This window comes from Bubalus bubalis, chromosome 2 (assembly GCF_019923935.1).
Source record: "Bubalus bubalis isolate 160015118507 breed Murrah chromosome 2, NDDB_SH_1, whole genome shotgun sequence".
Lineage (NCBI taxonomy): Eukaryota > Metazoa > Chordata > Mammalia > Artiodactyla > Bovidae > Bubalus > Bubalus bubalis.
This window is the reverse complement of record NC_059158.1, coordinates 21,194,300-21,221,660: the sequence shown is the minus strand read 5'-3', so window position 1 is coordinate 21,221,660 and position 27,361 is coordinate 21,194,300. Positions and strand designations below refer to the sequence as shown.

At 41.1% G+C, this 27,361-nt stretch overlaps 1 protein-coding gene and 1 non-coding gene across 7 annotated transcripts in view; one reads left to right on the top strand and one right to left on the bottom strand.

Moving 5' to 3' along the window:
* The window catches only part of ZNF184 (zinc finger protein 184), a 21,693-nt gene extending 13,596 nt beyond the window's left edge, over positions 1 to 8,097 (top strand). For all 4 annotated transcript variants that reach the window (XM_025295601.3, XM_006058420.4, XM_025295595.3 and 1 more), the window contains exons 5-6: positions 393 to 488; positions 4,152 to 8,097. In XM_025295601.3, coding sequence (XP_025151386.2) covers positions 393 to 488; positions 4,152 to 6,112 — 2,057 coding nt within the window. In that variant the 3' untranslated portion in view covers positions 6,113 to 8,097. The remainder of the gene's footprint in view (positions 1 to 392; positions 489 to 4,151) is intronic.
* LOC102391747 lies at positions 3,945 to 27,361 on the bottom strand. 3 transcript variants are annotated; one of them, XR_006549103.2, is made up of 4 exons: positions 26,900 to 27,361; positions 20,925 to 21,035; positions 19,987 to 20,123; positions 3,945 to 4,330 (listed from the first exon to the last, which is right to left on the bottom strand). It is a non-coding gene; the product is annotated as an uncharacterized LOC102391747 (transcript). The 3 variants fall into 3 exon arrangements; XR_006549104.2 differs by having other exon boundaries at positions 20,925 to 21,032; positions 26,900 to 27,360; XR_006549102.1 differs by lacking the exons at positions 19,987 to 20,123; positions 20,925 to 21,035; positions 26,900 to 27,361 and adding an exon at positions 5,993 to 6,131.

Here is a 27,361-nt window from a genome sequence, read left to right as displayed (position 1 = left end):
GAATCTGCCTACAATGCGGGAGCCCTGGGTGTGATACCTGGGTTAGGAAGATCCCCTGGAGAAGGGAAAGGCTACCCACTCCAGTATTCTGGCCTGGAGAATTCCATTGACTGTATAGTCCATGGGGTCACAAAGAGTCGGACACGACTGAGTGGCTTTCACTTTCACTCTCTAGTAAGTAGAAGGACAAACTAATAATTTTTCTAAAGCCAGATCAGTTCCCAAGTTATACCACATTTGGGGACGTATAACATCAAAGCTTTGTATATGTCTTACTTCCATCTGATTTGTCCACCTCTCCTTTCCTCTAAAGACAAAGCAATGAGAATGAACTCTGAGAAGGCACTTTTCTCTCACTGCAGAAAGGTAACTTTTTTTATTCCAATGAATAGGACTCCAAGTTTCCAAACCTGATGTGATTTCCCAGTTAGAGCAAGGGACAGAGCCGTGGATTGTGGAGCCCAGCATCCCAGTAGGGACCCCTGTAGGTAAGTAGTGGGTACCCGGCAGATGAATGTTATTAACTCTGACCACCAGCCTGATGAGAGGATTTTACATCTGAAATGTAAATGTACTTGCTTCTCCTTAAAGTGTCTTTTGGGAAGGCATTTGTACTCTCTTATGTGTTGTCAAAACACCAAATGTCTCAACGTGTGAATACATATACATTTTTATGCTCCTTTCAAAGGATGTGTCCTTCCTGCTCTTTTCTAAAAGCAACTTCTTGACATGGAATCTGGATTCTATCCTTTCCCAACCTCCTTTGGGACCCAAGTCTTATAATTATTAGTACTTTTCAGTCCTTAAAGTTTTCTTTTTGGATCTCTAGGCTCCATTCCCATAACCTTCAAACAGAAATAGGTACCTAAATTCCAGATACTTTTACTCAACACTGTTAATCTATCTGGCCACCATCCGGTCTGCCTTTTTGCTTTCCCAACCAAACTCTGCAAAAGTGAGTTCCATACCTGTAGACATCATTTTTTTTCATACCTAGTCCTGCCTTAATCTCATTGTGTAGCTTCTTATCCTACACAGTATTGTCTTGTCCTTGACATTATGAATAACTTTCTTCTAAACCTTGATTCTTAAATTGCACAGAGAGACCTCTTCAAAAATCTGACCCTGAAAAAATATAGAAACTAAGACACTTTAGGTAAGGAATATATCTTCAGAATTAATGAGGTAGGCATGGGGGTCGTTTTCTATGGAGAGAAAAAAAGCATGCAGTGTTCAAATTTGGGAAGTGCTGAATTAGCTAAATTTTAGCAGGTTTCATTCTCTTTTTTTTTGGCTGTGCAGGGTCTTTGTTGCAGACCACCATTGTGGTATTGGCTTGTGGACTCTGGAGCATGGGCTCAGTAGTTGTGTCACATGGGCTTACTTGGTTCATAGCATGTGGGATCTTCCCAGACCAGGGAGCCAACCCATGTCCCCTATATTAGCAGGTGGATTCTTATCCATTGTGCCACCAGGGAAGTCCTTTAGCAGGTTTCTTATTGGAGAACCACTTAGAGATTTTTTTTTTTTTTTTACATAGTCGAGAATTATGAATTTCTAAGAGTTGCATAGAATATAACATTTCTCTCCCCCATCCTCCTAACCATGATTCTGGTTTGTTGTTTTTTTTATACTGCACTTTTAAAATCTTTCTTTTAAAAGATGGTTTCATGGAACACAACTTGAAAAACTAATTTTTTAAAAATAAGAGCTTTATTAGCTTATGTTTACAGTTTGTTAACTTTTGGAAAGTTAACAATGAGGTGGCCACTGGCCCAAGCCCTTGTCTGCATCATTTTCCTGTCCTCTTTATTACCATCTTCTCTAGGCTGTCTTGGTGACTTGGCCCCTGCCAGATTGTGAGAGATATATATCTATATATATATATAGATATTTATTTACCTATCTATCTATCTATCTATACACACACACACACACACACACACACACACACATATTTTGTCTTGCTAGTCTACCTTGTTCTTTTGCAGCCTGAATGTCAGCACCCTCTATTATCTCTCCAGGCACAGGATGTCGGAATATACTGTGGTCATTGCCTGTTGATTTTGCATACTGTATAGTAAAGTGAAAATTGCTTCCTGCAGTAGGAGTGGTACTGTTCAGTCTGGCCTTCTGGAATTTTCTCCAATCTTTCATTCATAAATCCACTCCTGATACTCTGGTTACTCTCTTGGTTAGTGCATGGACAGTATGACAATGTGGATAATATTGGTCAGTCTGTTGCATGTTTATTGCTTTCATCTGGAACTCCAACCTGGCTCAAGATCAGTCACTTCTACACTCTTTTTGCCTTTAACAGCATATGACTCCATGGTCTCCATATCCTTCCTTGTGAAGTACTTCCAGGAGATAATTTTTATGGTTATCTACTGTACAAGTAGATAACAACAACAAGGGCTTCCCTAATGGCTCAGATGGTAAAGCATCTGTCTGCAATACAGGAGACCCGGGTTTGATCCCTGGGTTGGGAAGATCCCCTGGAGAAGGAAATGGCAGCCCACTCCAGTACTCTTGCCTGGAAAATCCCGTGGACCGCAGAGCCTGGTAGGTTACCGTCCATGGGGTCACAAAGAGTCGGACATGACTGAGCGACTTCACTTTCACTTTCACTGTACAAGTAGTAGTTCCCTTGTGGTTCAGCTCGTAAAGAATCCGCCTGGAATGTGGGAGACCTGGGTTTGATCCCTAGGTTGGGAGGATCCCCCGGAGAAGGGAAAGGCTACCCACTTCAGTATTCTGGCCTGGAGAATTCCATGGACTGTTTAGTCCATCGGGTCGCAAAGAGTCAGACACGACTGAGTGCCTTTCACTCACTATACAAGTATATCCTTCTTAGTGTCAGTTTTGTTGTGGGAAACATATCCATTTCTTATATTGATTGGTTGTCCCCCCCCCAACTTGTTTTGCATTAATCTTCTTGTCCCTGCTAGAGAAATATTGCTGTTATGAGGCTGCCTGCCCTTCTACATGCTGATAGGTGCTACACCATTACCCATGGTTCCAGGTATGGAGGGGATGGTAGGCAGCTCTGGCTCCCTGCCCTGCTCCTCATGCTTGCAGTGATAATGGTGATGATCACAGCTGCGCTGGTAGCACAGGTGATTCAGGGTTTGCTGGGGGTCTGCTGTACCTTCCTGTTACCAGTGGAACCAAAGAAATGCTGTTTTAAATACAGCCTTTTTTTCTTTACTAAATCTGCCAACACTGAATACCCTGTCGTCTTTCTTATCTTGGCACAAGATAAACTATCCCACAGTAGACAGCATAATAGTGTAACTCTACTTCCTGATTATGTACTTTTCTGGTTTCTTAAATTCTTTTGCTTGTTTGCTGAAAACTGCTTTCTTTCATTAGTATATTTTATTCATCCATTATACTAAACACACTCAAGAATCTTTCCTTATTGCTGTTCTTTTTTCACATACATTCTTACATCTTTAGCTGTTCTTTTCCTTCCTCTTTTGAGCTGATAGTTTCTATCCTATATTTGAACATTTTAGTTATTCTGCTACTTTTGGCATCTTCCATCCCCTCAAACACCATTATCGTCTAGTCCTCCTTTTCTCTTCCTAATTCTCAAAATGCCTAGGGTTGACCTTGTCATCTTCCTCCACCTAAATTATTTTCTTTACTATTTACAACTTTCTCATTTCTAGCAGTGATGCAGCTACTCCTTCAGTTTTCTAGGCTATAAACCATGGAGCCCAAGTCATATCTTCTGTTTGTCTTATCTTGAAATCATGGTTTTTAGATTTTTGTTTTGTTGTTCACTGGCAAGGAATCCCTGTTCAGACTGCCCTTTTTAGAACCAGTCCATCTTGTCTACTTAGCTATGTCTGTGGTCACTTTCTAAATTTACTGTCACCTTAAATGAAGTTCCCTTCATGGTAGAGATTATCTGTGAAATTAAATTAGGCAGTCTCTTGCTGCTCTCATATTTTATTTATCATTCTCCTTACCTCTTTCCAAATGTCTCCCCCCAAAATAGGGCTGTATTTGAAAGTTCTCAGAATTCCCTGAGGGCTTTATTTTTTAGTTTCATTAGGTCATCTCCACAGTAACACTTTTGCTGTTGTATTTGTCTTTTTTCCCTCAATTCAGAGTATGCTGACATTTTCTTTTTCTTTCAGACTGGGTGACAAGACCAGAAAATAGCATAACAGCCTCAGAGCTGGACATTTCTGGAGAAGAGCCATCTCCAGGGGCAGTAGCAGAAAAGCACAAAAGGGATGATCCTTGGAGCACCAACTTCTTAGAAACTTCTGAATCCAAAGGCAGTCCAGAGAGGCAGCAGGCAAACAAACAGACACTGCCAAGGGAAATAAAAATAACTGAAAAGACCATACCAACTTTGGAGCGAGCACATGTAAATAATGACTTTGAAAAAAGCATCAGTGTGAATTTAGACCTTTTAACACACAAAGAAATATCTCCAAAACAGACCTCTACTAAAACAAATGTCAAACAGAATTTAAACCCAGTTAAAAAAGAGAAGTCTTGTAAGTGCAATGAATGTGGAAAAGCTTTTACTTATTGTTCAGCTCTTATTCGCCATCAGAGAACGCATACTGGAGAAAAACCCTACAAATGTAATGAATGTGAAAAAGCCTTCAGCCGGAGTGAAAACCTTATAAACCATCAAAGAATTCATACTGGAGATAAACCATATAAATGTGATCAGTGTGGAAAAGGCTTCATTGAGGGTCCATCTCTTACTCAACATCAAAGAATTCACACTGGAGAAAAACCCTATAAGTGTGATGAATGTGGGAAAGCTTTTAGTCAGAGAACCCACCTTGTTCAGCATCAGAGAATACACACTGGTGAGAAACCATATACTTGTAATGAGTGTGGAAAAGCCTTTAGCCAGAGAGGCCACTTCATGGAACATCAGAAAATCCATACAGGAGAAAAACCTTTTAAATGCGACGAATGTGATAAAACATTTACCAGGAGCACACACCTTACTCAACATCAAAAAATCCATACTGGAGAGAAAACCTATAAATGTAATGAATGTGGGAAGGCTTTCAATGGACCCTCAACATTTATTCGTCATCATATGATTCATACTGGGGAAAAACCATATGAATGCAATGAATGTGGTAAAGCCTTCAGTCAGCACTCAAACCTCACTCAGCATCAGAAAACACATACTGGGGAGAAACCTTATGATTGTGCTGAGTGTGGGAAATCCTTTAGTTACTGGTCATCCCTTGCTCAACATCTCAAAATTCATACTGGAGAAAAACCTTACAAATGCAATGAATGTGGAAAGGCCTTCAGTTACTGCTCATCCCTTACTCAACATCGGAGAATTCACACCAGAGAAAAGCCTTTTGAATGCAGTGAATGTGGAAAGGCTTTCAGTTATCTCTCAAACCTTAATCAACATCAGAAAACTCATACCCAAGAGAAAGCTTATGAATGTAAGGAATGTGGGAAGGCCTTTATTCGAAGTTCATCTCTTGCTAAACATGAAAGGATTCATACTGGTGAGAAACCCTATCAGTGTCATGAATGTGGGAAAACCTTCAGTTACGGCTCATCCCTTATTCAGCATAGGAAAATACATACTGGAGAAAGACCTTACAAGTGTAATGAATGTGGGCGAGCCTTCAACCAGAACATACACCTTACACAGCATAAGAGAATTCACACGGGAGCAAAGCCTTATGAGTGTGCTGAGTGTGGCAAAGCCTTTCGACATTGTTCATCTCTTGCTCAACATCAAAAAACACACACAGAAGAAAAACCCTACCATTGTAATAAGTGTGAAAAGGCCTTTAGCCAGAGCTCCCATCTGGCTCAGCATCAACGAATTCACACTGGAGAGAAGCCCTATAAGTGCAATGAATGTGACAAAACCTTTAGCCGGAGCACTCATCTGACTGAACATCAGAATACTCATACTGGAGAGAAACCTTACAACTGTAATGAATGCAGGAAGACTTTCAGCCAGAACACTTACCTCATTCAGCATCAGAGGATTCATTCAGCAGAGAAGCCTTTTGGATGTAATGATTGTGGAAAAGCCTTCAGATACCGTTCTGCTCTCAACAAACATCAGAGACTGCACCCTGGCATATGACTCTTCTAGGATCATCCTAAACATAGGGGATGCATTTATTTGGGGATACATTTACTCTGGTTTGTCCTTTTGTTCAACACAGAAGAATCAGGCTGGATTGAGAAACTGCCGAAAATACTTTTACTTTTCACTGTTGTGCTGTGGAATAGAAAGTGCATTGGGCTGAAATAATCAGATTATGTTGTTAAGCAATTTTGTGACATTGGCAAATTCAGCCATTTTAAGCTTCAGTTTCCTCTGTGAACTGAGGGATTTGGAGTAGGTCATTTCAAAGGTCATTTATTCAGTTTTGTATGTTCACAATATATTCTTGAATAGGATTATTATACATCAGCATTTTGCTGTGTTGCATCTAGAGTATATGTATTTATGCATGTTTTGCTAATAGAAAGCATTTATGTTTCAGCAAGTAGACTGGAGGTCTGTTATGCTCCTGTTCTAACACATTCAAGTTCTTTAAGTAACTGGTTCCTAATAAAAAGAATTGTAAAATACCCTCAAATTAACAATTCAGGAGCATATAATGGCTCACTTAAGTCAGTACAGGTATTAAACCTTCCTATTATTTTCTCTTCTAGTATGTTTTAACATTCTAGAAGTTTATCACAACTACATAGACCCTCTACTACAGCTTACACCTGTGCTATTTAACCCTAGTTACATAGTGAAATCACTTCAGTAACTTTATAAAATTCTGTTGGCCAAGACTCCACCCCCAGTGACTAATTGGCTCAGGGAGTAGGGTCCAGGCTTCAGTATCTTTTTTAAACTCCTAATATGTACCCTGGAAAGAAAAACTGGATTAGATTTCAGTACCCACTCCCTTAGTACCTTCTTGTAGCTACTAGAAGCTCACAGGTAGCTATTGCATACACATAATGTAATTTTGACTGTTAGTTTGTTTTGTAAATTGATTTCTCAAACTTTGAGAGGTAAGGTCAATTTGTTTCCTTACCAAAGTGTAGAAATTAAATGGCTGTATAAAATAGTAATCATTTTATTTGCTTTTCCTTGGCCACCTGATATCATAAGCAGATGACAGTGAGTGACACCCCTGAAGATGGGTGGCCCATAGGCTGCATAGCCATTTGTGACAACCCTGGTCAAAATAACATTTGAGCCTGAAATAAATGTGAATTTAGCCATAAAGAGATTGGCCCTCATATTTTCTCTAGATACAGTCTGATTGAGTGGTCAGCTCTTCTAGGAGCAATTAACAATTTCCTAGCCTGTCCTTGAGAATGGGGAGCTCTAAGAACAAAAGGTAGCACTGAAATTGATCATTGTTTATATAAAGGGGTTCCAGACTCTTCCCACAAAGGAAGTTTGGGGGAGCGAGTGCTATAGCTCACTTCAAGTGAAAAAAATCCAGTTATTTTTGCTTATATAATGCCAGTGACCTGCATCAGATTTTTGTCACCTCCTTAAATGAAGATGCCAGGCAGTGAAGAACAGAATTCAGGAAATAAAGTAGCCATTTAAATCTCGGGACTTTTTTTCTGTTGTTGTTTTGAAACATCCTTGAAGAAATGTCATCTTGGTATTTCTTAATTTCTCAAGGCTTCCCTTATATAGGAATTTTTTTTATCCCACAGCAGAGAGGTAGACGCTGGCAGAGAGGAATGGATCTCAGGTTATAGGATACACTTTGGTTGAAACCTGAGCCACTCCCACAGCATGAGGAAATGAAGTTTCTATATCCAGGTGAAGGGTCCTCCTGTTTTAAAGGAGATCCCAAAATAGAAAATACCAGAGTTTGTCTGGAATGAACAAGAAGACTGTTCTTTTGCCACACTGATTCCCATATGAGGGAACAGAATTTATTTGGGAATTTCTCACTAACCTTGGAAGATCTTACTTTGTTCCATTAATTTGATCTCTTCATAGATAATGGTCAGGTCAAACCCAGAGCACTGGGAATGTATGATCACTGCCTAACTTAATTCTTCTTTTATTAAAAACAAATCTGATCTTTCATGCCTTTATATTCTCAGACTGGATGTGTGCTAACCACTCCCAGACAATACAGGCCTGGAGAAGGGATAGGCAGTGTGGTTCCAGAACTTAACACGATCTCACAACTCTCTACTAGCTATCCCAGTTTTCCCCAGTTTTCCCAAAGTGGGTGAATTTGCAATTGCTGCTGTTTCTCAGAGATACCAATCTACTTATACACTGTGGTAAACTAAGGTTTGGTCCTTTGTCACCTGATCTGTCCCTTAGCCATGTATTTAACCTTCCCTCCTTACTCCTCTATTTTAAGAGCAGAGTGAGTAATTTTAAGTTTCAAACTTTTTTCTTAATTTTGTCATTTATATGCCATAAACACCAACTATAACACTAACGTTACTTCCTTAACATCATACGCAAAAGAGTAGAGCAAAATTAAAATCTAAAGGGGAGATTTTGAAGTTAGAAGTCATAACTTCTTCCTTGAAGTTATAATTAGCCCAGAAAAGGAGAAGAGGGATTCAGCTTATCTTAGAGGCTTCACAGCCACTGAAGCTGTTCAAAAATAAAAGGATCTCAGAAATAACTGAAAAAGCCAAATAGTTCTTTATGAAGCAAAAGATTCCCTATTATTTACCAAAAAAATCTAATACTAATTTTCATATGTATCTTTGGATGTCTCAGTGTCCTAGGTTGAGCCTTTAGAGACTAGATGCAATGAGCTTCAGTATACAAATGGAAAGGTTGACCTTGAAACAGTATAAATGGTATGACTGTTAAAACAGGAGAGAACATAGCTAAATCCACCAAATAGTGGATTTGATAATTTGGGAACATTTTGAATCAAGAATACACAGTAACCACAGAACCTGGGCCTCCTAATTTTACAGTTAAGAGGAAGAAGAAAGACAGTGGAAGGAGGCACGACCCCCTAGGCTTACTACCTCAAATACTGGGCACTAAGTATTTATAATTGATTAACTGGTTGAAGGTTAAGAAGGGAAAGTACATTAAAAGGATGGGGGCGGGGAGAGGTCAATACTTCAACGTGATCATAATCATGGCCCAAGTCCCTAGGTAAATTACAGCATCCAGGCTGGAGAGAAGGAAATGAAACTAGGAAGGGGCAGAGAAAATGGAGGGACACAGGGCCTGTGAATACTGTGATATGAGCTCAGGGGGGCTTAAAGAGCTATGTTAAAAAGTCGAGATGCCTCCCTGTTTGCCTTTCGTGGGTAATAGAGATTGCTGAAGAAAGAGCACTTTGAAAAATTTTACTTGATCTCTCTATAGTTCAAGCAGCTAGGAAAGATGATTGTACAACATGAGACAGCATGTGGTACTCAAAATCATCCTTGACCTGAGCTATTGGCACTCTGCCTTTGATACCTGGAACATATCCACCTTCATTTCCCTTGGGATGAATTACTTTCCATAAGTTTCTTGACCCTTCATGCAAAACACCACCTATAATTGAGTCTGTTTATATTTTAATGACTGACTGCTGACATTTCAAGCCCTGTCCTTTCCCCTTGTGCTTCCTATCTGGGCAAGCTAAATAAGCAAGCCTGGGTGCTTCCTCCCTTGGTGTTTGGGTAGAGGGTGTTCAAACCACACAATCTCTGGCTCACATGCATGAACCCCAATCCCAGTCCAACCCCATCCACCATACACCTGATATGGAAATCCCTCCCGGCTCTCTCTTGGGCTATTATCAGGCCAGTTTGGGAGCCTGCTGTGCTCTCCCCAGAAAGGTTTTATTTATGGACAGTAAACCTTTTCATACTCTATTGGGGCATGTGGGGAGTCATCAGACTTGACATCTGAACCAAATTTTCAGTGGGGATGACCTACCTGCGTATGTGGGGGTGACCATAGCACCTCCACCCCAGACAGTCTTTGCATGAACTAAAGCTCAGGTTTCAACACATAAAGGTGTTAGGAATCAAATTGTTTCCCTGAAGAAATTCTGGTTCAACTACAAAACACCCTGCAAAATTAAAATCATGTATAGGTGGGACTTCCCTGGCTGTCCAGTGTTTAAAGACTGCACTTCCAATGCAGGGGTGTGGGTTCTATCCCTGGTTGGTCCGCATTCCACGCAGTGTGGCAAAAAAAAATCACATCTACTTGCTGCATTGAAACAAGATATAATGTTAAATCACATATAATTACTTTGCTCTCTGTGTGGCCTATCAGTGCTGGAGAGTGTTTATAGTTCAAGGTTTAAGAGATATAGCAAGACATTTAAAAAAATTAATTACCTTTTTCTTCTATAAACCGCAATTATTAAAATTTAGTGGTGGTATATCTGTCCAGCTAATGGTAGAGAGTGGTTCCTAGGGAAAATTTATGACAAGACCAAAGTCAGAGCAGTTTCTCTTTCTCTGGATTTGTCCTTGGGGATGGTTTTGGGGGAGGGGGAGATGATATGAATGACCTCACAGTGTGATGGAACCTGTATTCTAGACCCTGTCTTGGACACACCTTTGTCTCAGATGGGCTCAGATGGGTGCCTGGGCCATGGATGAACTCACCTTTGAATAGGGGTGAGGGCATTCATCTCCATATTGGACTAGTGAGAAAGCGTAAAGGCTCAAGATCCAGGTCCAAGAGAATTTATCCTTACTGAGGCCCCTGGGCAATGTAGTTCTGAGCAGATTACTTTGAGGCCAAGAGAAATCTAGAGCCACAGTTATGGCACTGCCCAAGAAGACCAGGAAACAAGGACTGCATCTATTGATGAAGGAAGGTATTTTCAGGGGCCACTTCTTATTTGGTCCCTTTTCACTCCACCTCTAGGCAGTGTCCCATGCAGAAACTAATGGCCATACTTAGTTTAACTGAAGAAAATTTAAACAAGAGAGGAAACCAGCAAAGGAGAGTGGAACACTAGCATCTCACAATTGCAGGAAAACTACCACCTGGAGCCTGAAAGAGCAAGAGCAAAAGATAAATGTAATCATTTTCCATGGCTGCTGTAACAAATTGGTGCCTTAAAACAACATATCTATTTTCAAAGACTTGTAGTCCAGAAGTCTGAAATAAGTTTCACTGGGCCAAAATTGAGTTGTTGGCTGATCCACACTCCTGGAATCTCTAAGGGGAGAATTAACTGGGTGGGTAAAGCAGCATGTGAATTTAAGTAGAATCTTTTAAAATCAGTTCAGTTCATCACTCACTCAGTCATATCTGATTCTCTGAGACGCCATGGACTGCAGCACGCCAGGCTTCCCTGTCCATCACCTTCTGATGGAGCCTGCTCAAACTCATGTCACTCGAGTTGATGATGCCATCCGACCATCTCATCTTCTGTCATCCCCTTCTCCTGCCTTCAATCTTTCCCAGCGTCACAGTCTTTTCCAATGAGTCAGTTCTTTGCATCGGGTGGCCAAAGTATTGGAGCTTCAGCTTCAGCATCAGCCCTTCCAATGAATATTTCGGACTGCTTTCCTTTAGGACTGACTGATTTGATCTTTTTGCAGTCCAAGGGATTCTCAAGAGTCTTCTCCAACACCACAGTTTAAAAGCATCAATTCTTCGGCGCTCAGCTTTCTTTATGGTTCAACTCTGACATCCATACATGACTACTGGAAAAACCACAGCTTTGACTATGTTTTTAAATAAGAGAGAACTATTAGACTTGTTTGTATCGATGCTGTCCAGCCATCTCATCGTCTGACACCCCCTTCTCTTTCTGCCCTCAATCTTTCCCAGTATCAGGGATTTTTCCAATGAGTCATCTGTTTGCAATGTTCATGCAATGAACATGAACTTGGACAAATTCTGGGAGATGGTGAAGGACAGGGAGACCTGGTGTGCTGCAGCCCATGGGGTTGCAAAGCATTGGACACAACTGGGCGACTGACAACAGCAATTAGACTTGTTTACAGTGATAATGAGTCACTAGAAAAGGAGAGTCTGAAAAGTGAAAGGAATGTGAGTGTAAAGTCCTCAAGGAGGCAGAAAGAAATGGTATCTCTGACAGTGTTGGGATGGATAGTGGGTGTGGAACGTGTGAAGGACAGAAGCTTGTGGGTGGGGAGCAGATGGCAGGCACCTTTAAAAGGCAGAGGAGGAGGAGGACTTTTGGAACAAGAATTAAAAAGGGAAGGATAAGATCCACTAGTGGGAGAGGAGAAGCACACACAGCAGCTGCTGCATTACCCACACGCATGGGGATTCCTGCTTGCCAAGACCCCAAGATTTCAGATAAAAGGCAGAATGTTCGCTGGATGATTCACCCATGTGGATATTGATTCAACAAATATTTACTGAGCAACTACTCTGTCAGGCACATTGGTGCCACTTAGCATTAAATGGGAGAAGGCAATGGCACCCCACTCCAGTACTCTTGCCTGGAAAATTCCATGGATGGAGGAGCCTGGAAGGCTGCAGTCCATGGGGTCGCTGAGGGTCGGACACTTCACTTTCACTTTTCACTTTCATGCATTGGAGAAGGAAATGGCAACCCACTCCAGTGTTCTTGCCTGGAGAATCCCAGGGACAGGGGAGCCTGGTGGGCTGCTGTCTATGGGGTCACACAGAGTTGGACATGACTGAAGCAACTTAGCAGCAGCAGCATGAAATGAGACATGAAATAGAGCAGAAGTCTAAAAGCCAGATAGATGCCACAGTCATATACATAGGAGAGATCAGGAGAAGACTGAAATGTGGGAGAGCGTGAAGGTAAAACGTGTGTTCTCTAAGGAGCTGAGATTTACTTTAGTTTCAGAGGTACAGTGAAAAAAAATCTAGTAAGAAGATGGGTCCCAGGAAAAGGAATCAGTCAGCATTACAGATATAACAGGGGAGCTGAAAATTCATTTGAGCAGAGGTCAAAGGATGACTTGAACATGAGGTTGGAAGGTATTAGCTGGACACATTGTTCCAAAAAGAATGCTAGTATACATTTAAAAAAATTATTACAGAAAATTTCAAATAAACACAAAACAGAAAAGTGAACTCCGGTGTATTTTTCACCTAAACTAAACAATAATGAATATTTGCCAATCTTGTTTAGCAATCCCCCCCCTGACTTTTTATTTAAAAATTTTTTCCTGGAATATTGTCTTGTTGTATGTATCTTTTGTATCTTGTTGTATGTATCTTTTGGGGCTTCCCTGGTGGTTTGGGGGTAAAGATCTGGCCTGCCAATGCAGGAGACACAGGTTCAATCCCTGGATGGGGAAGATCCCCTGGAGGAGGAAATAGCAACCCACTCCAGTATTCTGGCATGGGAAATCCCATGGACAGAGGGCTACAGTCCATGGGGTTGCAAAGAGTCAGACACGGCTTAGTGACTAAACACCATCACCACTGAACCCATGTATCTTTTAACCAGTACAGTCTTTTTCTTCCTTTTAAACATAACCATAATGTCATTATCACAAGTAATAAAATTAACAGTAACTTTATAAAGTTGTTTTGACAGCAGACTGAACCATTTGCTAGGGTTTCCAAATAAAAACACTGGTATTTAGGAAGCCGGAAAAGAAATGCTTGAAACAGGGACAGGATTAGTTCTTTGATGGTACCATTAAAAATTATATTGGAAAATACTAACATGGGGAAGTTCAAGATAAATGTATATAGTAAATCTTTTGTTATATAAAACTAAAGCTTTTTAAATGTATACACAAAATCCATCTCCATATCTAGCATATGTAGATATATAGATATCAGAAGAAGAAGAAAAGGCTGAAAGAACATTTATTACGTTCAGGGATGATCCAAGTAATGCGATCAGTGTTTATTTTTTGGTTTTTATTCATGCTTTTCAGAGTGTGTTTGTGCATGTTAGGATGGGGTGGGGGGCGGGGGCGGCAGGGAGAACGTGGCCTGTTTAATGAAGCTGAATGAGTAGATAAGAAAGTGACTCATCTTCAATCTCAGTTCACGTATCAGGAAAGTAGATTTAACACAGTAGACGCCTAACACACCAGTTAAATGAACAAAATCTAACGGAAAAGGGTAAAAACTTCACTCTACTTTATCAATTTTCTGGAAAAAGAAGTGACAGAGATTCAGGCTAGGATACCTTCCCCAAATGAGACTCATTGGTATCGCCACAGCTCGTGGCATTGCATCGCCCACCACAACAGCCTTTAGAATCTTCAGCAGGAGACACGAAAGAGGGTTTTTTCAATGAGGGTGGGAATTGGCCCTAAGACTTCTGGGAAATAGAGTCTTAGCGCTGTGTCGACAGCGAGTCTCTGAGCTTTCTGGGAATTGTAGTTCTCAGATGTAGGACGAGCTCTTTGGCCGATCTAGCTTCAGAGCTTCCCCCAGGAAGCTGGAAGATGTCTTGGGGGCGGTTGAGACGGTCGCTGGCCCCCATCCAGTGGCTTCTAGGAGTAGCCGTCTCAGCTTTGTTACGGGAAATCTGGACACACAAAGGTCACCATGAAAGTCCAGGAGCACAGCGAAAGCGCGGAGCTCAGAGGCCTTTATCTCCGCGGTGGTCTTCGCACTCAAGCGCCTCCTTCTGGTCGAATGACGACAAGGAAGGCAGCTTGCCTCCGCGAGAGCCTTTCTCCCCATCCACCTACGGCGTTTCCAGAAATGGCCCACGCTGAGAGTCTGGATAGGGGCTCCGTGCAAGGACAGAGATTATTCTGAAGACATGCTTCAGTGTAAGTCGAGTCACGGTGATTTTGGCTGTACTGGAAGACCCTCCGCCTTTCCTTAGAATAAGACTCCCCACTCCAGATTACTCTTTAGACCCGACTTCCCCACCAGAAATTCCAAAAGTTTTGGATTCCACATTGACTTTACAGTTGCAAATTAATCATATCAGGTTTTCAACTTTTTAATGTTTTGTATGCATGTCTAACTCCTGAGTTAGCCTCTAACTAATTTAGTTAGTTCCTCTGCTTCATGCCCTACATAGTTTACATGAAAGTTAACTGGTTCCAAATAGGAAAAGGAGTTTGTCAAGGCTGTATATTGTCACCCTGTTTATTTAACTTCTATGCAGAGTACATCATGAGAAACGCTGGACTGGAAGAAACACAAGCTGGAATCAAGATTGCTGGGAGAAATATCAATAACCTCAGATATGCAGATGACACCACCCTTATGGCAGAAAGTGAAGAGGAACTAAAAGGCCTCTTGATGAAAGTGAAAATGGAGAGTGAAAAAGTTGGCTTAAAGCTCAACATTCAGAAAACGAAGATCATGGCATCCGGTCCCATCACTTCATGGGAAATAGATGGGGAAACAGTGTCAGACTTTATTTTTCTGGGCTGCAAAATCACTACAGATGGTGACTGCAGCCATGAAATTAAAAGACGCTTACTCCTTGGAAGGAAAGTTATGACCAACCTAGATAGCACATTCAAAAGCAGAGACATTACTTTGCCAACAAAGGTCCGTCTAGTCAAGGCTATGGTTTTTCCTGTGGTCATGTATGGATGTGAGAGTTGGACTGTGAAGAAGGCTGAGCGCCGAAGAATTGATGCTTTTGAACTGTGGTGTTGGAGAAGACTCTTGAGAGTCCCTTGGACTGCAAGGAGATCCAACCGGTCCATTCTGAAGGAGATCAGCCCTGGGCTTTCTTTGGAAGGAATGATGCTAAAGCTGAAACTCCAGTACTTTGGCCACCTCATGCGAAGAGTTGACTCATTGGAAAAGACTGATGCTGGGGGGGCAGGAGGAGAAGGGGACGACAGAGAATGAGATGGCTGGATGGCATCACTGACTCGATGGACGTGAGTCTGAGTGAACTCCAGGAGTTTGTGATGGACAGAGAGGCCTGGCGTGCTGCGATTCACAGGGTCGCAAAGAGTCGGACACGACTGAGTGACTGATCTGATCTGATCTGATCTGAACAGCAATTAAGGAATTACTGGTCCCTGTTCTTCCTGCCCATATCTAGTCACCAATTTCATAGGATTGTTCCTTTAAATCCACTTGTTTAGTCGCTAAAGTTGTATCTGAGTTTTTGCAAGCCCATGGACCATAGGCTGCCAGGTTCCTTCTGTCCATGGGATTCCCCAAGCAAGAATACTGGAGTGGGTCGGTATTTCCTTCTCCAGGGGGGTCTTCCCAGCCCAGGAATGGAACCTGTGTCTCCTGTGTTGCAGGTGGAATCTTTACCCCTGAGCCACCTGAAAAGCCCAAGAGGTCCAGTAGTGGGGTCAAACCCTGATCTTTGGGTAAGCTGTTTAACATTCGTAAATTTCAGTTTCTTCATCCCATAATATGTTCAGTAAAATGACTCAAATGTGTGAAAAGAGCTGTTCTGGCACCCAGTAATTACTTGATTATGCAGTATACTCTGTCCTCTGCTCCTTCTAACCCAACTCCACCCCAAGAAGAATCTTCATATTTGCCTTTCTGAGACTTCCACTAAGAACTCAATATTTATTCACTGGGAAATACACTGTTTTCCAGGTGTTGTGGAGAACACATAATTTAATTTTTGTTAACAAAAGTGCACTGTATAATTACATGAAGGCCAATGGAGAAATAAATCTTAAATCTATCAAGCTTTCCTTAAAGAATGGACATTTTCTCCTCATCCAAATACAGTGTAAGCAAATGAGCACCTCACTTCACCTGAATGGTCACTTTGCATCTCTACCTGAATAACCATATGGCATACCACAATTTGTCATGATCTTGATCTTCTAGGCAACTTCTCCTTTCTCTAATGCTGATTTGTATTGTTTTCAGTTTTCTGTTTTATCATATCTTGTAAGCTGCCTTGAGTCATTTTTGATACACAGTAGAGTTAAAGTAGGTGGCTATTGTCCAGAATGGCAGTCAGAATAAATATCTTCTTATTTTTTATAGTGATCATAGTTTTCCATTTCTGTGGAGTTACAGGTCCTTCAGGATTGAAATGAAAGACTACAGGCAGATATGAAGAAATAGAATGATAACGATTAGCATTTATTGAGCACTTATTATGTCAGGCACTGTTTTCATCACTTTATATGAATAAACCCACCTACTCCTTAAAACAGTCTCATGAAGTGGAGAGCTAAGAGGCCAACATCCTAGGTGCTCTGAAGGAGAGCCAGTCCCAAGGCTCAATGTATATAATTAAAGATCAAACAAAAATGACCAAAGACTCATGAGGTTATCTCACCATTCAAAAGATTAAAGCAAATGCACCATTAAATTAAACCCTCTCAATTTAAGTTAAAACTAGAATCCACTAGTTGGGTAGATGGGGCTTCAAAAGATTTAAGACAATTTCTAACTTCAAAAAATTTCAAAGCACTTGACAGAACCAGAGAACAGAATAAGAACGTATATAATACAGCAGAATGATGCAAACCATCACTGTAAAAGACTTCTAAGAAGGTGGGCAATTGAAAGTATCACAGTGAAGGCAGGATGTGAGCAGGGCTTTTATAAAAGATTTCTGGAGATGTTAATACAAGGAAGAAAGCAGGACATGTAAAAGAATGCCATGGAATAATCTGAAAGGAAGCCAAGTGTGAAGAGAAAGGCTGTGGCATTGACAAAGGGTAGGGCCACCCAGTTGTACTGGGGAGTAATGAAAATAAATAAATAGATCCAACTGTGGAAGGTCTTCAAGTTAAAGCAGTTTGAACTTTTTCCTGGGGATAATGGGAAACTAGATTCTTTCTGAGCTAAGTGATAGTTTAGTAAAACAGCTAGATAAAGACACAGAGATAAGAGCAGCAACAGTGTGTTCACTCTGGTAACCTAGGTCCAAACTACCAAGGAGTTGGCAGCAGCAGTAGAAACACAGAGAAAGAAGTCAACTATTAGGCCATTTCAAATAAACCCTAGCAGGCTGATTACCCATGATAGAGAGGAATCGGTAAGCAATAATTACGGGGTATTTAGCGACCACTCAGCACTGTGGGATGTTTTGTAGGGATCTAAAATAAGATTTTTGTCTTTAAGAAGCTTACAATCTAATTGAATAACCATAAGTACTATAAGCCAATAAAATGAAATTATTCTGGCTCAACTCTTGCCCCAAAGTCACAGAGCCAATCACTGTTAATCAGAGAAGTGCTGGGAGGCAGAAAAATTTGTGGATCAGCACAGAATCATGGATCCCAGAGGCTCAAATTTTAAGGCATAAGAGTAACCAAAAGTGCCAATTCTGCAATGTGAAGTAGGAAAAGGAATGAGAGGTAGGCGCTGCATTTGTCCTCGATAGATCAGCTTTACAAGATTGGTAAGAGTCAGAACCAGAGGGTATACATTTCATGAAGTGTGTAAACAAAAAATGTTTTTAATATAGGGCAGCATTTTTTTTAAAAAAGATAATGTAGGAACTAAATATAAGATTTTTAGGATATTTTTGGTCAGGATAAGATAAAATAATACTAGGATTAATTAGGCACATTAGTAGAACTATGGGTTATACTTTGAGGAAAATATGGTGTAGCCAAAAAGGTAAGGGAGGAAGGAATAGAAAAACTGTCCTTTAAGTCCAGAGATTGAATTTGCCTTATTATTGTCATCCCCAAAATGGGTAGATTTTTGTTCTGAAGCCAGCTTCTCTTCTGCTACTAGAGCCAGCAAGCCTGAAAACATCCACACACAGGATTTCCTCTTTTAAGTAAAGGGGCTGATGTGGTTGGGAAAGAAAAGGGTTCACTGGTTGTTCAGGGACCAAAGCTCCATGGAAGAGATAAGGTGAAGGACTGAAAGATATAAGGTAGTGAGGTATATTCTAAGACTGGAACCCTCCAAAATATTAGACTGAATATCTAAGGTTTTTAAAGTTCATCCCCCCCTTGTTGAAATGACCACTCATCTGACCACTTAGTTTCCATGAAGGAAGGAAGGCTAGCTTGAAACTGGCTTATAGCTAGTGGAAAAGGAAAATTCAAACAAGTATATATTTCTCTTCAGCTATAGGAGGTTATGCTATGTGCTCTTATGCCAAGATTAGTGAAAGCTCAGATATTACTCTTTAGTGTGAAGTTGCTGATGTCTAATAAGAGTTGAACTCTGACTGAAGGCTTTCTCACAGCTATTACACTTGAAAGGCCTCTCTCCGGTATGAGTTCTCTGGTGAATAATAAGGGAGGAGCTCCGACTAAAGCCCTTGCCACACACTCTACACTCATGGGGCTTTTCTCCAGTGTGGATTCTCTGATGTTCAGCAAGGGATGAGCTTCGACTGAATACTTTTCCACAGTCATTGCATTCATAGGGGTTCTCTCCAGTGTGTGTTCTCTGATGTTCAATAAGAGATGAGATCCAACTGTAAGCTTTTCCACATTCACTGCATTCATAGGGATTCTCTCCAGTGTGTATTCGTTGATGCTGAATTATAGTTGAACGGTCACTGAAGGCTTTCCCACATTCATTACACTTGTAAGGTTTTTCTTGAGTATGAGTTCGCTGATGTTGATTAAGGTTAGTGCTTCGGCTAAAGGCTTTTCCACATTCACTACATTCATATGGTTTTTCTCCAGTATGGATCCTCTGATGTAGACTAAGGTGTGTACTCCGGCTAAAAGCTTTTCCACATTCAGGGCATTCGTAAGGTTTCTCTCCAGTGTGAGTTCTTTGATGTTCAATAAGGTGTGTGCTTCGGCTAAAAGTTTTCCCACATTCATTGCATTCAAAAGGCTTTTCTCCGCCATGAATTCTCCTGTGGACAATGAGGTCTGATTCATAACTAAAGGCTTTACCACATTCATTGCATTTACAAGGCTTCCTTTGCATAAAGAGTTTTTGGTGTTTGATTAAATCTGAATTATCTTTGGAGTTTTTCCTAGATTTGGGGGACCTAGCTCCCTTTGGAATTCTCTGCTGTGTATTAAATTTTGAGCTTAGATTAAATTTACTGTATTCAGGGCCTCTCTCCTTAGTGAAAATCTCCTTGAGAGACAGTGACACTTTTCTGATCCCTGTTTTCTCAAAAGAAGATTTCTTCTGTACCAGACATTTTGTCTGCCTTGATAATTGGCCCTCACTTTTACAGGCTTCTTCATCCATAGGATGCTGGGCAGTATTCCCTCGAAGACTTTCCATTGCTGACCCTGAAAGCTCTAGTTCTTCCAAAACAGCCTGATTGGTGGTGATGCTTTGGTTCAGTTCAAATCTTCCCTATCTGAAAGACATTTAAAGTACAAATGTCACCTGCCTCTAGTGTGGAGAACAAGGAAAATAAACCACCAGAAATAAAAGACAACTAATTCATGCACACTAGCAACTTTATATGGGGAGAAAGTTAAAATGGACAATGAAAGAGAAGTGAATAAGGCCAGAAGAGATAACAGAGTTCTCACAGTGGATGCAAAGAGACATCAAGAAATACAAGTAGTGGACTGGGTAATATGTTCAGCCCCCCAAAATGAAAATGAGCAGACATACCAATTGATGAGTAGAGAATAAGGGATTAGAAAGTAAATTAGCTATTAGCTAATTGAGCTAATAGCTCATTTATAAAGTAAATGAGCTATTAGCTATTTAGCCAGTTACTTTTGGTAAATGAGAGAAAGGAAAGGGATGAGAAGAGTGAAGACTCTCAAATGTAGAAAGATAACCACCCTCCTAAAAGCAAAAATTGAAAAGACTCTGTCAAGGTTGGATGCAACCATTTTCTTGGCAACGAGAGAGAACAAAATTTCAGAAATGCTAATGATTACACCGCTATCCCCACTGAATCCACCAACCCTTCTTCCAACTAGTTTAGGTACTCTTCTAAACAAGTCTACAACCCCAAATTTCAGAGGTTTAACAACACTTCCCAAGGATCTCATCTTAACAGATCTTAGAGTTCATTGAGGCCAACTTGCTCATTGGACAGGAAACACTGAGTAACTTAAGTCACCCAGCAAATTATAAGAACTTAGACTAGAACTCATGTCTCCTAAATTTCAAATTGGTGGTTTTTCATAATACTACTCACCTAAACAGATATTTTTGGTCAGTCCCCTCTTCAGTTCCCTGAAGATCCAGTATGTATAGTTGTTCTTCCTCCAACTGGGCGATCATGTCCAGTTCACATGCTGGGATTCTGCTGATGAGAAGTGATTTAACACAAGGCTATTGGTGCTGGAAACACAGGGCTATTGAGAGCTCAACATTAATGCTTTGATCTATAGAAAAGATAGTGTGAAATTTCACAAGGCTGTGGCAGGAAGCACTGGAGAAAATGCGTATCTGAAAATTCTGGGTTAAAATTGGTTCCAAAAGAAAGGCTATACACATAGCCATCAGAATCACTTACGGAACTTGTTACTCTAGATACTGGGCATTACCTCAGACCTAGAGAGTATGTAGTAAGTTCACATGACTTGACAAGTTGTATTGTCCAACACGAACCTTAGAAGAAACACTCTAGGTTGCCTGAAAAATGTGCTCACTGGGACTAGCCTTCCTACAAATATTCTTCTCAGAGCTAGAGGATCTAAAACATAAACTCAGTCTCCCATAAGACAGGTGGTTTCTTTCTCCTGCTGGAAGGTCTAATACATGTCAAGGATCTTGTTTCCAAGTATTAGGTAACTGCATTCCCAGATGACACCTTTAAAAAGCTGGCACCCCACATTCAGACTGTACCAAACAGTCTGTTTATCTTCCTACTCGCAAGGTTGTTCTTACATTTTGCTTATAAGAAGGAAGAACAGCAAGGCCTTCACCGAGAATACTGACCTACACTGAATATCTAGCAGAGTATCCTGGCTCTAGCAGTAAAATGGGGAAGATATGGGAATCTGTGCCTATTCTTCTGAAAGCCCTTCTCTGAACTTTTGAGTTTCCCCATTGAAGCTTTTTCCTTAACCCGTTCTCTTGTAAATTTATCCAGAGCCCTTGGGTATGACAGTAGGCAACAAACTGTATAATAGTTGCCCTAATGGTTCTGCTCACAGCACTATTTGAGATCCACTAGGTTAGGAGCATATCTGGTTTCAAAAGTCTTGCCTTTCTCAGAGACTGGGAACCTTCCAGATGTTGAGGTGAACCTTGGAAGATGTTCATCAAGAAGCCATCCATGGAGAACCTCAAGAGCAACATGATGCTGCTGCTGTCTGTGTCCAGCTTTGCCAAGAACATTCCTTTCAACTGGAAACAGGGAATGCAAGACCCTACCACTGAGTTGATTGATAAGTCAGAATTTCTAATTTATTTAGAACCTTGGAATAAAATCCAGTTGCATACTTTGTAGTACTAATATTTCTTAGTAGGAATATGCCTAACTGCTTAGGTTGGCTGGCCTACATTCTTGCAGCCCAGATCCTTAAGTTACTCTCCCATTATTCTGTAGGCAGTTTTGAGAATTTGTGAGCATTTTTTGTTTGTTTTGGTTGGAATGTTGATTTCATGGTGTTATTAGAATCAGAATGATCTCTGTTCATTTCCAAGTCAAACCATTCAATATCACAGTAATCCAAGTCTATGCCCCAACCAGTAACGCTGAAGAAGCTGAAGTTGAACGGTTCTATGAAGACCTACAAGACCTTTTAGAGCTAACACCCAAAAAGATGTCCTTTTCATTATAGGGGACTGGAATGCAAAAGTAGGAAGTCAAGAAACACCTGGAGTAACAGGCAAATTTGGCCTTGGAATACGGAATGAAGCAGGGCAAAGACTAATACAGTTTTGCCAAGAGAACGCACTGGTCATAGCAAACACCCTTTTCCAACAACACAAGAGAAGACTCAACACATAGACATCACCAGATGGTCAACACTGAAATCAGATTGATTATATTCTTTGCAGCCAAAGATGGAGAAGCTCTATACAGTCAGCAAAAACAAGACTCGGAGCTGACTGTGGCTCAGATCATGAACTCCTTATTGCCAAATTCAGACTGAAATTGAAGAAAGCAGGGAAAACCATTAGACCATTCAGGTATGACCTAAATCAAATCCCTTATGATTATACAGTGGAAGTGAGAAATAGATTTAAGGGACTAGATCTGATAGATAGAGTGCCTGATGAACTATGGATGGAGGTTCGTGACATTGTACAGGAGACAGGGATCAAGACCATCCCCATGAAAAAGAAATGCAAAAAAGCAAAATGGCTGTCTGAGGAGGCCTTACAAATAGCTGTGAAAAGAAGGGAAGCTAGAAGCAAAGGAAAAAAGGAAAGATATACCCATTTGAATGCAGAGCTCCAAAGAATAGCAAGGAGAGATAAGAAAGCCTTCCTCAGTGACCAATGCAAAGAAATAGAGAAAAACAACAGAATGGGAAAGATTAGAGATCTCTTCAAGAAAATTAGAGATACCAAGGGAACATTTCATGCAAAGATGGGCTTAATAAAGGACAGAAATGGTATGGACCTAACAGAAGCAGAAGATATTAAGAAGAGATGGCAAGAATACACAGAAGAACTGTACAAAAAAGATCTTCACGACTCAGATAATCATGACGATATGATCACTCACTCACCTGGAGCCAGACATCCTGGAATGCGAAGTCAAGTGGGCCTTAGGAAGCATCACTACGAACAAAGCTAGTGCAGGTGATGGAATTCCAGTTGACCTATTCCAAATCCTGAAAGATGATGTTGTTAAAGTGCTGCACTCAATATGCCAGCAAATTTGGAAAACAGCAGTGGCCACAGGACTGGAAAAGGTCAGTTTTCATTCTAATCCCAAAGAAAGGCAATGCCAAAGAATGCTCAAACTACCGCACAGTTGCACTCATCTCACACGCTATTAAAGTAATGCTCAAAATTCTCCAAGCCAGGCTTCAGCAATACATAAACCATGAACTTCTAGATGTTCAAGCTGGTTTTAGAAAAGGCAGAGGAACCAGAGATCAAATTGCCAACATCTGCTGGATCATGGAAAAAGGAAGAGAGTTCCAGAGAAACATCTATTTCTGCTTTATTTACTATGCCAAAGCCTTTGACTGTGGATCACAATAAACTGTGGAAAATTCTGAAAGAGATGGGAATACCAGACCACCTGACCTGCCTCTTGAGAAACCTATGTGCAGGTCAGGAAGCAACAGTTAGAACTGGACATGGAACAACAGACTGGTTCCAAATAGGAAAAAGAGTATGTCAAGGCTGTATATTGTCACCCTGCTTATTTAACTTATATGCAGAGTACATTATGAGGAAATGCTAGGCTGGAGAAAGAACAAGCTGGACTCAAGATTGCCAGGAGAAATATCAATAACCTCAGATATGCAGATGACACCACCCTTATGGCAGAAAGTGAAGAGGAACTAAAAAGCCTCTTCATGAAAGTGAAAGAAGATAGTGAAAAAGTTGGCTTAAAGCTCAACATTCAGAAAACTAAGATCATGGCATCTGGTCCCATAACTTCATGGGAAATAGATGGGGAAACAGTGCAAACAGTGTCAGACTTTATTTTGGGGGGGCTCCAAAATCACTGCAGATGGTGATTGCAGCCATGAAATTTAAAGACGCTTACTCCTTGGAAGGAAATTTATGACCAACCTAGATAGCATATTCAAAAGCAGAGACATTATTTTGCCAATAAAGGTCCATCTAGTCAAGGCTATGGTTTTTCCAGTGGTCATGTATGGATGTGAGAGTTGGAGTGTGAAGAAAGCTGAGCGCCAAAGAATTGATGCTTTTGAACTGTGGTATTGGAGAAGACTCTTGAGAGTCTCTTGGACTGCAAGGAGATCCAACCAGTGCATTCTAAAGGAGATCAGTCCTGGGTGTTTATTGGAAGGACTGATGCTAAAGCTGAAACTCCAATACTTTGGCCACCTCATGTGAAGAGTTGACTCATTGGAAAAGACTCTGATGCTGGGAGGGATTGGGGGCAGGAGGAGAAGGGGATGACAGAGGATGAGATGGCTGGATGGCATTACCAACTCGATGGACATGAGTTTGAGTGAACTCCGGGAATTGGTGATTGACAGGGAGGTCTGGCGTGCTGCAATTCATGGGGTCGCAAAGAGTCGGACACGACTGAGCTACTGAACTGAATTGAACTGAATGATGATGGCTATTTCTGCAAAAACAAAGAATGTTCCTTATCCTGCCAGACTTAAAAAAAATTTGTTAATGGTTATGTGAGGCTGGAATGCAGCACTACTTTTCATGTAAATACAAAGTATTTTGTAGAAATTTGCTATGTAGTGCAAAATCAAGGAAATATGTCTTTCTCTTTGAATGATACTAGGAATTGTTCACCGTTTTAGGAAAATCAAACCACTTATGGTATTAGATTCCTAACTACAACATTCACATATCAGCCTGGATTCATAGCTGTTGCATCCAGTGATTCTATGTATAGGTACAATAGTCTGTTTTATCCAATCATTTACATGCTGAGATACATATTATTCTAAATTAGTTTCTTTTTTTCTCCTTTTTATTACAATTAAAGTAATATAGTGATATTATATCTGTAGGTAGTTAATATTACCTATGAATTTTATTTCAAGATAGTACAAGGGACAGTAGGTCTTAAAGGTAGAGAATTACTTCTCCAGTGCAATGGAACTAAAGTATTAACAGTTACACAATTGATAAATAGCGAATTTCTCAGGCAGTAAAATGCAAAGCCTCTAAATCCTCTAAAGCAAAGTCCTCATCCCCAACAGAAGTCCTTGAAGATCTGAAAACATTCACACTCCATATAGGTGACATAGGTACAATGGAACTTTTGTATATAGTGGGATATTATTATATTTTTACATGTTACAGTCCACCTTGGAGAAGGATTACTTTTGATAAAATGTTCAGGGTTTTGGAGACAAAGGGAAACCAGGAAGATCTGAATTTGAAGACAGTTATAAACTGACTCACTGGAACTCTTAAAACATAGAATACCTAAAAATAGGCAGAATGTCCTGAACAGAGAAAGAACTAGAACAGAGTTCAAAGGAGAGAGCCAATTTTGAGGGTTTATTTTCATGCTTATTAATACTTGATGACTGGTACAATATGCCAGTTTGATATAAGATTATCTCTAATTTAACTAATGTGTATATAGTGTGCAGTATAAGAGCCTCCCTGCCCCTCCCCCAATACAGTTGTTTTGGCATTTCAAATAAGCTCCTGACATGTGTAACTGTTATTATATATTGTTTGTGTATGTGACACCTACGACAGACACATAGAAACCACACTGAAGAAAATTTCTACATTAAAAAAAAAAAAAAAATGAATAGCTCTTCTCCTGGTGCTTTGCTTTCTGGTACTGTACTGACTACTTCCCGGAGCCTTTGCCAATGCACCAGAGTTAGCCTCAGCAGCCTCCATTCAACTCTAGAACAGAGATGGTCAAGTCTCCAGGCCTATCACAAGATGCTCTTCAGACAACAGTGTCCATAAAGATTGGCTCAAAGTCACAACAGATTCACAGCATTTGATATACAGAATTTGTCAGTACCTCTAACAAATAACACCTGCTGTGTTCAAGCATCAACCCTCATCTTCAGAATCATTGAAAAATACTACTGCTCTCAAGTTCGGTAATTTCAAGTAAGGTACTTAGTCTCTATGTGCTTCGATTTTCTTATCTGTAAATGAGGATAATATAGTACATCTCATGGGGTTAAAGCAAGGATTAAATGAGTTATTTCTGCAAAAACTCTTAGTGCCTAGCACCCGCTAAACATCTTGGAAACACCCCCAATACAGAAGCCCTTCCTCGCCCAGCTAGAACGGAGCAGAACGCAACTCTGATCATTTCCATCTCCCAGAGGCTCACCCGGAGAGCATCACCCACTGTCACTGCAGCCGAAGGACTAGGCTGTGCCCACCCGGGAGGCGAGATACCGTGCCGAGTCCCAACAGCGGAGGCACCTCTCGGCCGGATCTGCGGACAGGCCACCCCCAGGCCACTCGCTGGTATTCCCCGCGAGACCTGTTTCGGCACGACCACTTCAGAATCTCCAGGCCCACCCGTCCAGGACCCAGGACCCTGCGTGCCCCACTCACCGGCCGTCTCTAGCCGAGCGCCGGGACACACCCTGGCCCGGACCCTGGCTTGGACGGAACCTGAGTGCGCGGAGCTAGAGGAAGCCGGAAGGATTAATGAGAAGCCCTTGAGCCGAACTCTGGGTCTCACCAAGTTTCCCGAGGTCACTGACACTCTTCCACTCAGACTCGTGTGCTGCTCAGTATGGAGAGCCAGTCATTGCCTGATTAACCGCCCAGCCCTAGTTCTCCTGGAGCAGATGACCTGTTAGAGGACAGAGATGCTAAGAAGAATAGGAAGCATACCAACGGCCGTGGCTCCGCGCCTGCGCCGCAAGGTCCTGAACCGCCAAGCTATGCTCAGACGTTCTTGGAGATTATTGCAGAGCACCTTCCCTGGTGAGACACTGAGATTGAGAACTTGACACTAAAGGCCCAGAAAGCGGGTCTTCGAAAGATCCTGAAGGTCTTAATACAAAGTAT